General features: G+C 40.8%; 1 protein-coding gene across 4 annotated transcripts in view; it reads left to right on the top strand.

The window, feature by feature from the left end:
* The window catches only part of LOC125978372 (cGMP-dependent protein kinase 1), a 51783-nt gene that overhangs the window by 8890 nt on the left and 26011 nt on the right, over positions 1-16882 (top strand). For 3 of the 4 annotated variants that reach the window (XM_049735691.2, XM_049735692.2, XM_049735693.2), the window contains exons 2-3: positions 502-668; positions 15124-15237. In XM_049735691.2, coding sequence (XP_049591648.1) covers positions 502-668; positions 15124-15237 — 281 coding nt within the window. Of the gene's footprint in view, positions 1-105; positions 213-501; positions 669-15123; positions 15238-16882 lie in introns of all 4 variants that reach the window. The other variant, XM_049735694.2, reaches the window with a different exon arrangement.

Raw genomic sequence — 16882 nt, 5'->3', positions numbered from 1 at the left:
GGCCAATTTGGCCTTCAGACTTGCTCCCTTGAATGGAAGCAATTAGCTCCAGTTCAATATGTTGCCGTTGAGTGATTTTTTTTTTTTTCTGTATGCTGCATTCAGGAGCCATGCAAGCGAATCGCCTGGAGGATGCTGTTTAGCTTAAGGCTAACAAGCAATGGCTAATAAATAGCATCGGTAGCACGGCGTTACAAGTCTTTAAGCAACAGGTATCGGAACACAAACGGTGGAGCAACATTTATAGACTGACAATGTCAGACACACAGGCATATTTTATCTTTTATTTTTTTTCATTTCATAACTCTTATTAGCGTCGGCCACTATTTGAAGAACTACAACGTGTTTGTTGGAAGAATTATTTTGCTGGTGGACACCCACCATTGACATTTGCACCGGCCGACTCTTGCACTTGATTTGATCCCTTCATGTACCGCCCATGGCATTTCTAAGTCCGATCAAGTAACGTCACCTTCTGCTTCCTCCCCTTTTGTCTCCAAGGTCTAAGGATCTGATCAAAGAGGCCATCCTGGACAACGACTTCATGAAGAACCTGGAGCTGTCTCAGATCCAAGAGATTGTAGACTGCATGTACCCGGTGGAGTATGGAAAGGACAGTTGCATCATCAAGGAGGGCGACGTGGGCTCGCTGGTGTACGTCATGGAAGGTACGACAAGTGCATGAAAATTGCAAGTCTTCGTGTTTTTTTTTTTTTTTTTTAAATAACGTGAGTGACTGTTGCACTGTCTTGTTTGGATCTATGAAAATTAATTTTTGCTACGGTCAAATATGATCAAGTGCTCCAATAAATTATTTTCCGAATCACCGTCGAGATGAGGACAAAAAATATACTGCGGCAATATCTGTGGCAAGTATAATAATTCATGATGGAATCTATATATAAATCTTGATACATATATCTATATAGATATACAGCGGATAGATCATCATTCAGAGACATCCGATAAGCCGAACCTTTACTTGCTCCGATTTGACCCGGTTATCGGTACATATTTTGACCGGTTTATCGGCTTTATATGCTGACGTGAAAGATTTTCCTGGTCTTTGCTCACGAGTTTGAAGAATGTGTGCGGGAAGCCATCAGATGGATTCTTGTGAAATGACGTTAAGCACAAAGGTCAATGACGTACTTTGGAGAATGCCGATATTGATCTTTTCATCCCTCCTGCGTTTTCCTGGAGCTTCGATTTGTCCTGGTGCTGTTTTGAGCAGATCTATTGGAATTTTTTTATTAATATAAAACCACGTTCCTTTGCTTTATTTTCCACATGCCTGTCAGGCAGGTACATTGAATGAGCAGACAACGGGTTTTACGATGACAGCAGGAATGTTAAATGCAGTTTTTGCGAGTCATTGGGGTGAGTTCCGAAACATGATTTGAAAACAGGATTACATTTGAGATATGAATCAGTCCCATCAGATTTCTATTTGCCTCGCTGAGAACTTCTCTTGTAGCCTTCAGGTGATAGCAGAGCAGCTCGATAAGGTTACATGTTTAATTTGCTAAAGTTTTATTCGTTAATGCGGTGCCGTGTTTGGCCTCGAACTCCGACTTTTCGTTTTTCTGCTCCGTGTTCGCTCTGACTGAGTGATTCCGTTGAGGACACCAAGGGCGTTTCTTACTGATTTTGACCCATTCCAAAAATTAATGTTCCTTACAAATGGGGATGCAATTTAAAAGTAATAAACAGACATTCCAACGGTGTGACGTTTCGCCAAGAAGTGACAAATAGCCTGCCCAACACAAATTGCCTTCCTTTTTGTCCTTCGTTTGTAAAAAAAAAAAAAAAACCAAAAAGATCCTTTAAACGCGATATTTCAATTTTTATCCTGCCGCTGGTAGATTTGGAAAATCACCGATTGACTTCATGGATCCCTTGTGTGTACTTTGTCATCACGACACAAGAATGACATCATTGGCTTATCAGCAACACGCAGACGAGGATGGCAGCCATCGAACATGTCATCACGCAGATAAAATGCAAAAAAGCACTCACCGCTGATGAAGCGCTCCAAGCAAATCAGGGATTATATCTCGGACTAAATTAACAAACGCATTTGCTTACGGCGAGCTTTGTAATGGCTTAAACAATACGCTTGGAGAGCTGGAAACAAAATCTGGTGTCTATTGAGTTCTTTTTTTTTTTTTCCCCTGTAATGAGTGTTGATTGCGGCGCCCAGAAGATAAACGTCCTGGAGGTTGTTTTTTGTCATTTTCGGGGTCTCCACCGGGCCAAAGGTGTCACACGAGATGTGATGAATAGCAACACACACGCAATGATGAGAAAACAAAAGACACATCTGCACGAGACTTAATTGTGGAGGGACTTTGTGAATTCAAGCGTATTGGAAATATGTCAACATGGCTGCCATATTGCTTTTTTTTTTTGTTGGATCTTTTGGGTGAGTTTATGTAAATTTACAGTTTTCAATTGCTTATCTTTTAAGTTTATTCACTTTTATTTATTATTTCTTTTATTTATTTGTTTATATATATATATATATATATATATATATATATATATATATATATATATATATATATATATATATATATATATATATATATATATATAAACATATATATACACTGTAAAAAAAATAGACCAACAAAAAAAAAAAAAATATATATATATATATATATTTTTTTTTTGTTGGTCTATTTTTTTTACAGTGTAGTAATTTTTGCCTAGCCATTTTTTTTTTTTGCCAGAGAAATTTTATCAATAACTATATTTCAGTTGGGAAATTAAATGTTTTAAAGTTGGCCGTGTGCCTGCAGTGTTCTCGCTCTATTTCAAGACATTTTTGGAGGCGCATCCTGATGAAAAATAGAAGTCTCGTTATACCCGTAGCGGCTAACCTTTTGTTGAATTTCCAACTAAATTCTCCCGAGAAAAGGTTGCGCCTTCTCCGTCACAGGCTCCCCCGTTTGCCCCCGGTAGCTAACATGAATCATCATTGTGAGACATCAGACGAGCCAGAAGGGACGCTGGCTCGCCGCTTTGATGAGGCGCGCCATAATGAACTTTTGTTGTATTATTATTTTTTTTTTTTTTGCCCACACGGATCCTGTTTGAAAGACAAACGCGTTTCTATGGAGACGAGGGCCATAAACAGCCGGGACAGGTGGCTAATGACGATAAGTAATAGAGTACCGTATTGACAACAAAACAGCCAAAATGTGCCGCCCGCTTCTCATTAAACGCCAGGAAGTATCTAAATGGACCCAAAAGCTAAATTACACCAAGACTTGCGTACTATGTTGCATCTGACGGAGCAAACTTTAATCCAGAGTACTGGGAGAGGAGATTTCGGGATTTGTTTGGATGGCAGAAAAACTGTGTCAAACTGGGCTCGAGCTGAATATTTGCAAAATGAACACGATGGGTTCAATTGCAGCAGCTGGGGGATTTATTTTTTATTTTTTTGCAAACGACTCGCAGAGAAAACAAAAAGGGCTGCCTAATGAGCTCGCGTCGCAAGTGGAAAGTGAGTAAAGGCACAAATTGTAAACACCGACACGTTTCGATAAACCGCTATTAAAACGAGTTACTGTTGTGAAAGTTTTGCTAATTGCTTTAACGGAAGTTTAAATTGTCTCTGTCAAAAAAAATTAAATATTTTTCTTTTTCTTGTAAAAGTTCAGATATTGTTTCAGTTTACGGACACCATAGTTTAGATGCTATTTGCGAACCAAAACAGCAGCACCAAAGTAGGTATTTCAGATGAGGTATGACTTCTGAACGATCTTAAAATTCCAAATGATGTCATGAACTTCCCGTGTGAAATTTGCAAGTTCCAAAAACTCCAGAATACTTTACTTTACACAAGCGCTGTAGAAAGCAGATAAACGAAATAACCGTCACAATTCGAGGTGATTAACATCTCTTCGACCAAGCTAATCCTTTTGTCCCCCATCAGCACAAAGAACTGATATACAACTTGTTTCACTCTTTGCGACTTGCCCTTAAAAAAACTTTCCGAGCCAAAGAGAGAAGTATTTGGATTTATGGAGCAAATACATTCCATGCACAAAGGTGTGTGCACTCATGCTGTCAATACTGAATGATGCATGTCTGGTGCACGTTTTACGAGCTAGCTATAGAGAAGGTAGTACATTGATAGTTTCTATGCCGGGCTTCCATATTTAAATGATGCTCTGAAAAATGTCGTTCTTCAGCTCCTCATCTGTGTTTACCTGCTCAGCACTTGTACGACGAGCCGAATTTAATGGCTCTTGATACGGCGACACTCAAGCAGCTGGCCCGCCTTTATGATACGCATCTTTCATTATGTTCAAACAACATCTGGGAATTGGAAAAAAACTCCGCCGATACATCTCATCCGTATAGTTTGTCGCTGGATCATTTCTTTCGGCTTCCTCACCGCATCTTATCGCATCTGTCGCCTTGCACCGGAAAGCAGGAATTTATCCGGGATGCCTTTAATGACTCCCAATTGTAATTTAAAACGGTGACGGTTTTGATCCTGTTGTCGTTTTGCGAACTCTTGAGATCATTTTTGATTGTTCAAGTCTTAAATTTGACTTCATCTTGAAACGGTCACCGGTGGACTTGAGTCAGGTGCTCCGTAATCTGCTCCGAACCTTCTCGACGCAATCAGGGGACTCGCTAGAATGTAACTGATTGTCACACGTGCGAAAAGGACACCATTTGTGAAGCTAATTAGGAGGAGCACCTTTGGTGAGCACTACTACCGCCACTCTGGCGTTATTATCACTCCGTCCACGTGCCGACGATAAGGATCCCCCCTTCCGAATCGTCATCTCTTGGCGTGCTGATAAGCCGTATGAAAATAGCAAATGCTTGTGATTGCAGAAAGACTCCAGTTGCAGCACCGTCATGGTTGCCTGGCAATTTAAGCGAAGAAGACCTTAAAAGTGTTGTCAGTGTCACCACGTTTCTTCTCAAAGCCAAGTCAGACTGACATATTTTGCTTTGACGGCCTCAGGAGGAACGCCGCTTCAACTACTCGGGATTCAAATGGAAAATCCATCGTGATGTCGTGTCCTGATGTTATTTGACGCGTCATATTTGTCAAGTTCATCGCAGTTATGAAAGGCTTATCGGGATTCCATTGTGGAGAAGGGACGTCTGGAATAAAAACTCACCTGATTAAAAAAAAATAATAATCCATTCCGACTGCTGTGCATGTCCGTTTCGATTGCCGCTAACAGCGGCGGCACTTTCTGGCAAAGGAAAAAAGGCCGAGTTTAAGTAAATCAAAAGTTTATTTAATAAAGCCCACTCAGAATTATACTTCACTTCCAACTCTGCGTGAAGTCAACCGATTGCGTTTTGCGTCTCCGCTTGAAAAATTCATGCAGCGCTGTTTGAAAACACGGCACACCACCCAACAAAACTGATGTGGGCCGAATCAGTTGAACACAAAGCTGTTCCAGTTAAGGCTGTCAATAGCAAATATTTTTGGAATCGATTATCCTAGCCATCGATTCATCAAATAATTGGATTTAAAAAAATTGCATTAAATCGTATTAAAAAAAAGCCCCATTTACTATTTACTAATCAATTGTTTATTGAAAATAAACTAGCTGACGATTAACATTTTACGAGAAACTGATTCAGTCGGTCGTTACTTTCGCAAGTAAAAGCAGATGTTTGCAAATGTGTTGTTTTGATCAAACAGAAAATAAGCCGGCTTTTATAAATTTCAGCCAATATTTACTGTTGAGAGTCTGATTTTATGGAGTGCAATCCAACAAGACCGTTTTATTGAGCTTGGACGCGGTGTAACGCAATCTGTTAAGAATTTTAAACGTCTGCTTTTTTTTATGCAATGAAGGGGGCTGCTTTCCATATTTCCATATTTCATTCTAAGAAATGTCTTTCCCTCGTTTGTGTGGCCCACTAAAATTTAATGCCTTGAATGAATCATCGGGCTTTTAATTCAGTCATTCAAACAATATTTTTAGTTAAAGAGTAGTAATAGTTAAATGCTAATATTTGAATGCTACGCTAGCAGGCCAAAATTGGACGTCAAGAAGTTGCTTTTTCATTTTTACCCCGTCACGTCCTTGTCACTTGACACCCACGCAGACTCTCAAAGGTACTTTGTTTTTTAATTCCAACTTCAGAAACTCCGCGAGGCAGACGCATTTCCCTCCATTTCACTCGGCTTCGCGTTCTCTCCCCGCGTTGACCTCAATCTGTCCTCTTGTCACTCGTGTCCTCCACTCACTCATCGCCTTGTCTTTCTCTTCGTCCTCCATCCAGCCATCTCGGCTCATTTCCATCTTACTATCCTCCGTCTTTGTTTGTCCCTCATTTTCTCTCGACAGATAAAGGCCGAGGTGGCCTTTGTGTCAGGCGGGATGCCCATTTTTAGCTCCTGAGAGGCCGATGAATGCGCGAAAGACGTAATTAGTAACGATACAGAAGCTCTGATACCTTTTGAGAGTTCCTCGACTTGAGGCATGATAAATGCTAAGTGAGCTTTGCTTTTTAGCATGCTTAAAAAAAGACGTGTTATATATATTTTTTCACAAATCGAAAGTTCCCAGATGGCCTCATGGAATATTTGTGAAATATTTCTTGGAGGTAAGAGTTCTATTAGCCTAGCACTCTATATTAGCGCTAAGCTAGCAAAAATGTTGAATTCTGTTTTGTGTGTGAATTTTCGTTATCATGACGACTCGTTACTTGAAACTAGCTTGATCTTTTTCAGTGTGGCTGCCAAGTCATGGGCAAAGAACTCCGTGTGAGGACAGTATTATGCAAATGAGCGTCACTGTTCCGTTAAAATCAAAATTCAGAGCAGCTCGCTCGCAGACACATTTTCAGAAATAGGCAGCTGACGAAAGATTCACCTGGTTGTTAAATTGGACATTTTATGGCTGGGCAGGCACTCCAAAGATCAACTATTTATGCAGAGGTAATTAAAAAGTTAATTTTCCATAATACGTCTCCTTTAGATAAATAATACGCTGTCCCTTCAACTGAGCGCTGCCTTCAATTAAGACAATCGCTTACGCTTGTCGAGCTGCGAAACAAACGGAAAAATACACTTGAAAGTTGATGAGAAAATGTTTGCTCGGAGGGATTTTCAATCTGGATAAGTCAAAAGAATCAAGAATGACTTTGACATACTGTATTGCTTTCTTTTCAATTTCTCTCCCTTCACACTTCTTGTTGAGTTCCGTTAAATATTTTCAGTTTGATTTCTTTTTTTGAACTTAGATTACCTTCAGCAAGCACCATCAGACCCCGCTAAAGTGCAATATATATGTATTTCTATCCCGTTATTATGTGTGTGCGTGAGTTTTTAGGTGGGAACGTGTCTGTGTTTATTCTACAGAAACATAACTGTAAGATTTTGAATTTAAACCCAGCCTTCTCGGCAATTCGTGGGGGTTAGCAACCGAGCCCAGCAAAACTCCAAATTGACACCCCCTGTGAAAGGTTTATAATTGCCTATAGATGCCACAAGATGGCAGCAAAGTGCTACTTTTTAAATAAATAAACGTGACTCGACTTTTCAATTGGTTTGGCTTAAAGGACCTCCTCCCTCACGTCAACATAGTTCCTTGTTAGCAATATGCCTCAAGATGGTGCCGGTAAATAATATTTTTTATAGTTTGCACTTAAATTATTAAAAAAAACTAACAATGATTGTCTTTCGTCTTCACTGCATAAGAAATTGCGTGTGGGAGGTGTTCAAAAGCGTAATAATGGCTTCTTCCAGGAAGGTTTTCTGCACTTTTATTGAATTATTGAGGCAACTGACATCTTTTGTCTTCATCATTTGAGCTCATCTGACATGTCGCCAATACTTCGAGTAATCAAGTCGGCGTCAATATTCGAGTCCTGACACTTACGGGAGCCAACTGGCAGTCTGCGCCACTTGGCCTGCTTTCACCTTTTTGCATCATTCGTTGAAGCCGGGGATTTCTCGAAACGACTCCAATCCCATCAAAAATGGCCTCAGTCCACAATCTGCAGCTCGCCCCCCCCCCCTCTGTTTCCGTTTAAATAATACAGCTGAACACGTGTAGCATCGCTACTCTGCCCTTCATTAGCTTCACATCGCGGCGACAACGTGTCGGCAAGCTGATTGATTGTCGGGTCAGGAGTGCAAGCAACAACAGCAACAACAAAAAAATCCCGTCATATCCACCAAACGTAATTAGCGGTTAAGAGACGGCCGGGCGGGCACGTACTGTTTCTTTCACGCCGACCGGACTCAATTAGACAACACCAGGATGCAGATGAATAGCGTGCCTAGCGTGCTGCTATCGCGGGCCTCTTTCATTTCCGCAGCCGGCTTTTTCATCGAGGCTAAGCAGCTGCGTCGGCCCGGATGCGAAGCTCCAGAATGACATTGAAGGAGCAGGCCGAGCATTTCCCGCTTTTCACAGTCGCCTTTGCATCGTTCCGGGTTTCTTACGAGTGTCGCGAGGCGGGAGTTTGATAACGGAGCGTTTCCTGGACGAGGAAACGCCAAAGCTCATTTTTGTCCAATTTGGGCATTTAGTTCAAGGCCATTTAGCTTTACGGCTTCTCTCTTGCTTCAAAAGTTAGCTTTGACAAGAAAACGAGCGAATTAGGACGTGCATACTAATGAAACTAATTTCGGAGGACTGTAATGGCGCTCGTCAACTGCTAGCGCGGCGTAACAAAGCGCTTTTGTTAGCATCACGAGACATTCAAACTGTTCTGGCTGTAACTCAGAAATATATTGTAAGGATTAAGGGACCACTTTATTCATTTTTTGAAATTAAAATTAATTTATTTTTTGGCTTTAACAGGTCAATTTTAGTCGGGCCTTAATTATGACACCAAATTGAAAATCAATGTAATGGTGTTCTCAGAAAAGGATTCTTTTCATTTCCTCTCAGCTCATTAATATCACATAAGTCTCCACTTAAATGTTTTACCGTTTTTATTCACTTTAGGCTTCGGCTTGTATCCAACCCATAATTCTCGATACATCACTTCTTTGATCAGAAGGAATCACACTGTAAAATTTCAAGACGTAAATTAGCCTCAAAAGTTTCGCCTCTTTGATAAGAATATGATTTCGCTTGAGCCGGGATTGCTATAAATATCTTCGTGTCTGTCGGTTTGGTTTTAGAAGGATCTGGTGATTCTTTACGGTGTTGCTTCTTGGGTCTGTTTGCTGTTTCTTAAGGCAATCTGTTGCAACATCTCGTTGTCACGGCAACCCCGGACGATAGTTTATCAGTTGACTAGTATTAGCCTCAGTGTCTGTGCTGCTTTTATTGTTATTTGTTTTTACTATGCGGATTTATTCTTTGGCGATGAGGGGAAAGTCATTTTCTGAATTTATATTTTTTTTGCTGATATCAATCAACTCCTGTTTCCGTGCCGCTAGGTCGCATTTATGTTACTCATCCTGCCACAGATTCGGTCCTTAGTTTTTGTAAAGCTTAAAAACAAAAAAAATCCGGCCTGTGATTATCTAGAATGGGGACACCGCTCACTTTAGTGCGTGTGAATAAACAGCAATTTCATCTTTCATCTATCAAAGAAAGCCGATGGCCATTTCCGGCGATTTAGTGTTTCTCTGAGCTCGAGGTGCATCGTACATTCTCGTATGTACAGGAGGCCAACGGGACAGGCTCGGCCAATCCACGTGGCGACGGAAGACCCCGCCGGATGACGTGTCACTACACTTCATTATCCTCGGTGGGATTTCAAATCCCCAGCATCCTGTTCCTTGAAATTCATGACCTCCCCTCGTCCCCTCATAGCAAAACACGAGTGAAAGAGGGAGTAAATTTTGACCCTTCAACGTGCAACGGCCTCAGTGCGAACGACTCCCGAAAGAATTTTACGTGCTTTTCTCACAGATTATTTCGCCGTTTAACCCTAGATGAAACGATAAAGGAGCTAAAGTGCGGTGGAAATTAAATTCTGTTAAGATGTGGTACGAGATGGTGGCAGCTTGTCGTTTCTCACAGCCAATTGTCTCTGTTCATCCGTCCATCCATTTTTCTATTGAACTTGTACTATCGCTGTATAAAAAATAATTTTACAAGCCTATGAGGTAAAGTTGTGTTAAACAAGGACAAACAAATAAATCTAAATATTCGAATTGAACTAAAAATGAACAAAATATCAAACTGGTAGAGAAAAAATACACAAAATTATTTTGACCCGTTTCACTCATTCGCTGCCATTGACGGATATAAAGCTACATTTTAACTAGCATGTCAGTGAATGAGTTAATGATAATAAAACCGATTTTTTTTGTTGAAAACCTTTAAATGCCAACTCTTTTCATCAAAAACACCATCAAGGGGCTTCGTGTCTTTACGAACTCTCCAAATAATTCCGCTCAGAAAGAGCAAGCAGTCACTCCTCTTGCTTATACTGCTGGATATTTTTAGCACCGCTGAGAGATAAAGTCAACCCAAACGACAGCGGCTCTCTGGAAGGCCTCCAGAATCCCATGTGATCTCGAGGCAGGATCGTTTGGGGTTGGGGCATTTAGTTCCCGAGGTGCGTCCCGATGTCCCGCTGTGTGCATGCACTCAAATGATCCTCTAAAGACAAAAGCTCCCCACATCCTCAGGGCGGGGCTAAAAGATGGCATGCTGAGACACATCCAGCGTGGGAAGAAAAAAAAAATCATCTAATGACATTGATTATACATGCAGAATTTTTAATTCCGAGGCTCTACATCTTCCATATTTGACTTCGGGCCACACGTCCACAGCTGTGGGGGTTACTCGCTCCTCAGATCCGCCGGCCAGTGCGGGCGGCGTGTTTATTTGCCTGTGGTGCTATTTGCATCCGATTTGAATAACTCTTTCCGACCAGAGGTGAGCTGGAAACTTCTGCACCCATCGTTGTCATAAAGCGAGCCTTATGAGATGCTAAAAAATAAAAACTGCTTGCATTTAATGAACTCCTCTTTTGAGAAGAACCGCATTCATCAATTTCAATGGGGCTATTCACCGAAAGCATTCCTGCGAGGTCCAAAACTGGCAAACACGTCTGACTTTAATAATTAATGACGCGCTTCATCCACAGGAAATTAATAGTTTTGTGCATGAAAATACCTCTCGCGTTTATCCTCGCATAGATCCAAAGTGAAGTCCGTGGCGTCGTTACATCCTCGCTCGCTTGCGTCGTGTCCTTTTCAAAAGGTCGTGCAATTACCCGACGACGCCGGGGATCCATTCTCGTTAACGCAAACAGTGACAAATGTTTTCTCTTCATGTGCGTTCAACACCCTCCTCAAATGTTTACCTGAAATTGACATGAAAAACGCTACGCTACAATAGCAGCCTTATTAAACGACTTTCCCGGTGAATCGTCAGAGTCGTAAAGGGACGATGGGACTTCACCCGCCCGCCTTTTTAAGACAAAAATTGTTATTCAAGACGTGTACACAGTGTAAACCGGGGAGAAAACAAAATGGTGGAAGCTACAATTCACACTAAGGATGACAACCTTCAATATTTTTGGAAACAATTCTATCGATTATTCCATCGATTAATCGAAATGACAGAAATCAAAGAATAATTTCTGTCGGGACGCTCGAATCAGACGATTTGGGCAATTTGACGATAAAACATCGCTTTTGAAGATTTACTTGATTATCGAAATAGTTGTCGATTAATTATGACACTAGACTAAAAAATAACATGGTGTAGTAAGTGAATTGTCTCAATGGGCCTTCAGTTACTTTGTGCACGCTCGACTCTTCTCTGGCGTGTAGAAGGATGTAGTTGGTTCACAACCTTGTGGTTGTCATGGCGATGAAATCCACGTTTGCCATTGGCCCGGCGATATGTGGGACGCAGTGTACAGTTGCTCACTTGTACAAGACTGAGCCACCCACTTAAAATGGGCTCATTTCAAAAAGATCACAAAATAATTGTCTCGTTTAAAATCTGAAAAGTGCCATCCTTAAAAGCAAAGTGTCCAGGGTACAAAAGCAGCTCAATTATTCCGGAATGTTTTTAGTTTTATCTTCGCTCTATTAAAGCATCAACTGGTTTGCTCCTTAGTCAATTTGTTGAAGAAACACAACCGGAGAGTCGATGTTATTGAATCTCTAAGAATGCAGACGAATCGGTAGGACGGCGCCAAATCAATCCATGTCAAAAAGCGGCGGCGTGTGAAGCCCGGCGTTTTGAAGGCCGCCGTTTAAATCGTGTTTGCATCATCCGGGCCTTGACCTTGTCCTACATCAGTGCCGCTTGCGGGGCGGATAGTAAAACCAATAGGCCGCAAAGCAGCAGCAGCTCAAGTTTGTTGTTTCCCTGCGGACTTATCTTTGAGAGCCCCTTTAAACTAATCTTGATGTTTAAAGTCCCAGATCTTGGGAGGCATATCAATCATTTTTCCCTCATCAATGTTCTCACACCATCCATCATTTCAGTTTGGCACATCAGAGGTCTGATGGATGAGAAATAATGTCAATGTTTTGGATATTTTTTTTTTTTGCCCTTTGCTGTGTTATGAGCCGGTTTACTTTTTGGATCCAGATTCTGAAATCCTGAATCCCTTTTTGGTGTGTACGACCAAGTTTTCCTCAAGAGCAAAGCAAAGACTTCGAGCAATAACTTAGCCTCATTTATCGAAGCATTTTTCGTTCGAACAGAGCTTTTATTTTCCTTGCCCGTTTCTATTAAATTGAAGCGTGAAAGCTAATTTTCCAATTTCTATTCATCACATGACCGACCACTTGGCCATCCCTTTGGGCGTAAACAGTTGAGTCTATCACATGCTTAAAGCTCAATCGATTCTCAAAGGCTGACCTCTTCAAATTAAACCTCTCAATGTTTTATTTTTTTTATTTTTTTTCTGTGAAATACCATCGTGTTCGTTGCGACTGCTCTCAATACCTCTCGCCCCGAAAGAAATAATGATGTGTGAAGTCATCTATATAATGACTAAAACGTGTCAAGAGGGAGCCCAAAGCGGATTACAAACCATCGCTTTCATAATTATGGACGTGTCGTAAATGTGTCACCATAGATGTTGCCACGGTTACCTGTAAAAGTAACTTGGTTACTTTATAGATTACGTGATATTAAAAGTCTGTTTATTACTTTGTTTTGAAAGTAACTGATTTAGATTACTAATTACTTGATTAGTTTGAGCAAAGGCTGACCCAGCTTAACATAAAAATACTTTATTGGAAGTGCAATTTTAACAATAATGTTTCAGAATAGTTTTTATTAAAAAATAAATTAAAAAAAAATTTTTTCCTTTTGAAAAATAAAATAAACTGCTTTTTTTGTCATATAGAGGTTTTTCTCGACGTCTCTTAACATAAATTGGTTTTGTGTATATAATATGAAATCTTTTTTATCCCGATATATTGAAATTTCAATTCTGCCTTGGCGCATACGTGACTTCATCCCAGTCGGTGAAAAGTAACTTTAATCAGACTAATATATTAGTTACCGTTACATTCACGCTGTGAATTACTAATACTCAAAATGGCAGCCATTATTGAGTCAAGCCTTCACAAAAAGAAAAAACTATCTGACTCTACGTGAGTGTAATAAAAATACATTAGATTGCCTGTTGTGTTGATGGTTTCAAATTAAAAATCATAAAAATATATACCAGAATAGAGCCGAGGGACATTTTCATAGAAACCCGCTGCTGCATGAGCGGAAAAGTGTTATTTTTCCTCCACGACTTGGACACAAGATAGAAGACAAACGCGGGCAATCAAAACAGCAGGGCGCTCGACCAAAATATCATTCAAAGAAGTAACGACTGTCTCTCTCCTTCTCATGTACCGCGCCATGAAATGATACACACAAAGACATGGAAAATTATTTTCTGCTTCGATTTTTCCAACAACAAACAATCAAAATACCGCAGAGCTTCCCCGCAACTCTTTCTTTATGAGTTTGCATTTTGTGAATCATTGCAGTCATTTGAAATCCCGCCGGTACGCTGCTTTTCTACAAAAGCGTACCCTCTCTGTGAGTCCTGTTTGAAGGCAGAGGAAAAATTGTGTGGATCAAGTGTTTCTGCGTGAGCTTTTAATGTCGAGGCCCGGCGGTAATTGAAGTATATTACTTTAATGAGCGTTTGGTCGCTGATGACTGTCAAGAGATGAGGTGCTTGAAGAAGAGTACTCAGCGTAAACTCAAGCAAGTGGTAATATTATCTTATTGAGGCTTCTTAGATTTACTTCCTAAGCGCAAAAAGTCGCAAAATAAATAACAACCAGTAATTAGCATCAAGCTACAAAATAAACATGATCCAGTCATTTTGCCAAGGTAAACAAAAATATGACATAAAAGTTCAAATATGTTAGCTGTGTTCTCTAGCTGACATCGAAAAATATTTCTTCGAGGAATGAAGGCTGAGGAATTTGAAACTAGCCTTTTCCACAGCAAAATAAAAGCCAGAAGCTAGATTTACCCGCCTTTAAAACAGAACCCAACAAAGAAGGAAACCGTGCGTGCCTTCACGCCACACTATTCAACAAGCAGATAATGTGAAGAAAAATCTTGTCGGACAAAGATAATCGCTGTCAACGGGGGCGAAGTGGTGAGTGTGAAACTTCACACCCCTAGCCTGACATTTTAGCATTGTTTTTCGGTACAGACATTGTTATGGCTCTGATATCACTATCGAGGCTAAGCTAGCATAATGCTAACGCTTTACGGAACGGATATACCAAGACATGCTGTGTTTTTTTTTTTTAGAAATATCTTTCCGTAGGATACAGCTCAACTTCTAATATACTTCGAAACTATTACTTCTGACAGTGTCACTCGTCGACTACGAAGCAATATGGCGTCTGTCACCTTGATAAAGCTGCCAGCTTTTTAACTTGCTAGTAGCTTAGCGGCAACACCCACTAGAAGTTCCACGGCAAAAAATAATCTTTTTCAAGCTCACTGAGCCAAGAACCTTCTGGCTGGATGCTCTCAAAAATGAAGTACAAGCCTTCACACAGCGATCACACACACACACACAGACAGACACACACAGATATGTACCCAGTCAATTCCATCAGTCCACTCTGTGAGCGTAGCACACCTGGACTGGAGTGTGCAATTCAAAATAGCGATGTGCTTCATGGCCTCGTCTCTCTGTACGCTTGTTTTGCAGACGGGAAAGTGGAGGTGACAAAGGAGAGCCTAAAGCTGTGCACGATGGGCCCCGGGAAGGTGTTTGGGGAGCTGGCCATTCTCTACAACTGCACCAGGACCGCCACTGTCAAAAGTGAGTCTCCGCAGACACCTGGATGAAACCAAAACATCCACGGTGCTGCAATGTACAAAATGTCCTTGTGCTTTGACAGATAAGGAGGAAAACAATTGTGAGGCAGACAATAGAATTTAAGAAATCCTCCATAGCCCAGATGATCCTTTATAAAGTAGCGGCTTTGAATATACTGGAGAAGTACAGATGCCTTTACCTGATAAAGTCGGATTTCCACCGCATGGTTCAAATGATAATTCAGCCAATTTTCTCACCATTGGCACAGTTGGGATATAAGTCACGGCAAGGTAAATAGACAAACAAAACACATGGAATGGATCTTCAGATAAGAACGAAGTCACTTTCAAGATGCACGAAAATCTCAGGTACAGGTATCTGTCTTCCAAGGCAAGTTCAGCCTAAATGAGCAAATCGTCAAATACGTTACATATCTAAAATCACTCTTATTAAAACATGCTTTTTAAAGTATTCCTTAATAGTAAAATGTTCAGTTAAAACCATGGTTTTGCTTAACCAACATCTGCTAGCTAAATGCTAACATATAATATGAAACACAATAGATAGGCTAACCTAATTAGCATGGGTGTTGTGGTAATTATAAAGCTTCAAATGTCTGTTAGCTTAATGCTAACACATAATGTGAAACGCTACAATGTATAATAGCATTGATGTTACGTAACTAAAGTTTGAGAAGTTGGTTAGCTCAATGCTAGCATTTAATGTGAAACGGCAAAAAAAGCTTCGAGCACTCGCAAAATATATTCGATGTGCAGTGTAAATTCAGCCAATCTTGCGCATTTGTGCGGTCACTTGTTGCAAGAAAGGGAATTACTCAGGCTCGCTTCCATCCTCCCTGTCGGTCAATGATAAAATTTGCATTTGACGCTCACTCCCTCTGAGTTGTTTGAATGGCAAATTAGAGGCTTACTGTGCTGAGCCCTTGGACAGAGAGATGAAAGCAACAGGGAGTCAGATATGGAAATTAAACAGGCTACTGGTGGGCCGCAGGACAAACTCTGAGCGGCTCTTTGTTTCATTTAAAAAAAAAAATAAAAAAAAATTGGGGGGGGGGAAATAATAACATAAATTAGTTTAAATTGCAATACCACCATTCACCACTAGATGGCAGAGGCATAAATGTCATTGATGTAAAGACAATTACTGTGGAAAATGAATTTCTGGAAGTTTTTCCTGGCTGTATAATGACAATGAGCGCTATGACACTTCATCTAGCTCTGCTCCACAAGTTTTCCACTTTTTTTTGTGTGCGAAACCCCCTTTTGGGACCCTCTGCTAGCTCCGCAGAATTCATGACAACCAGTAGGTGGTCTGCCAGACGATCCGTTTGAATATTTAGCCCCAAAAAAATGGTGGAGGGAGAGCAGATGGTTGAGAACAAGTGTGTTATAAGAATGTGTCAGAATGAGGAATTCGTGTTTATGGGCGGCAGGAAACGGGGAAATGGCCGCAAATGCGCTCCTGGACTCGGGATAATAAATCCCCCAAAGGTGATATAAGGTCCGCTGGCTTCAACCGCGCACCCAGAATAGACTCAATGACGACACTTTCACGGGTGTGTGATTGCCGCGCTGCCACGGAATGACGGCAGAATTCCTTGATCACTTAATAAATCATCGGCGAGCTC

Source organism: Syngnathus scovelli, chromosome 12 (assembly GCF_024217435.2).
Source record: "Syngnathus scovelli strain Florida chromosome 12, RoL_Ssco_1.2, whole genome shotgun sequence".
In the NCBI taxonomy this organism is placed as follows: Eukaryota; Metazoa; Chordata; class Actinopteri; order Syngnathiformes; family Syngnathidae; genus Syngnathus; species Syngnathus scovelli.
The sequence above is the reverse complement of the archived record's forward strand: the minus strand, read 5'-3'. Positions and strand labels throughout refer to the sequence as shown.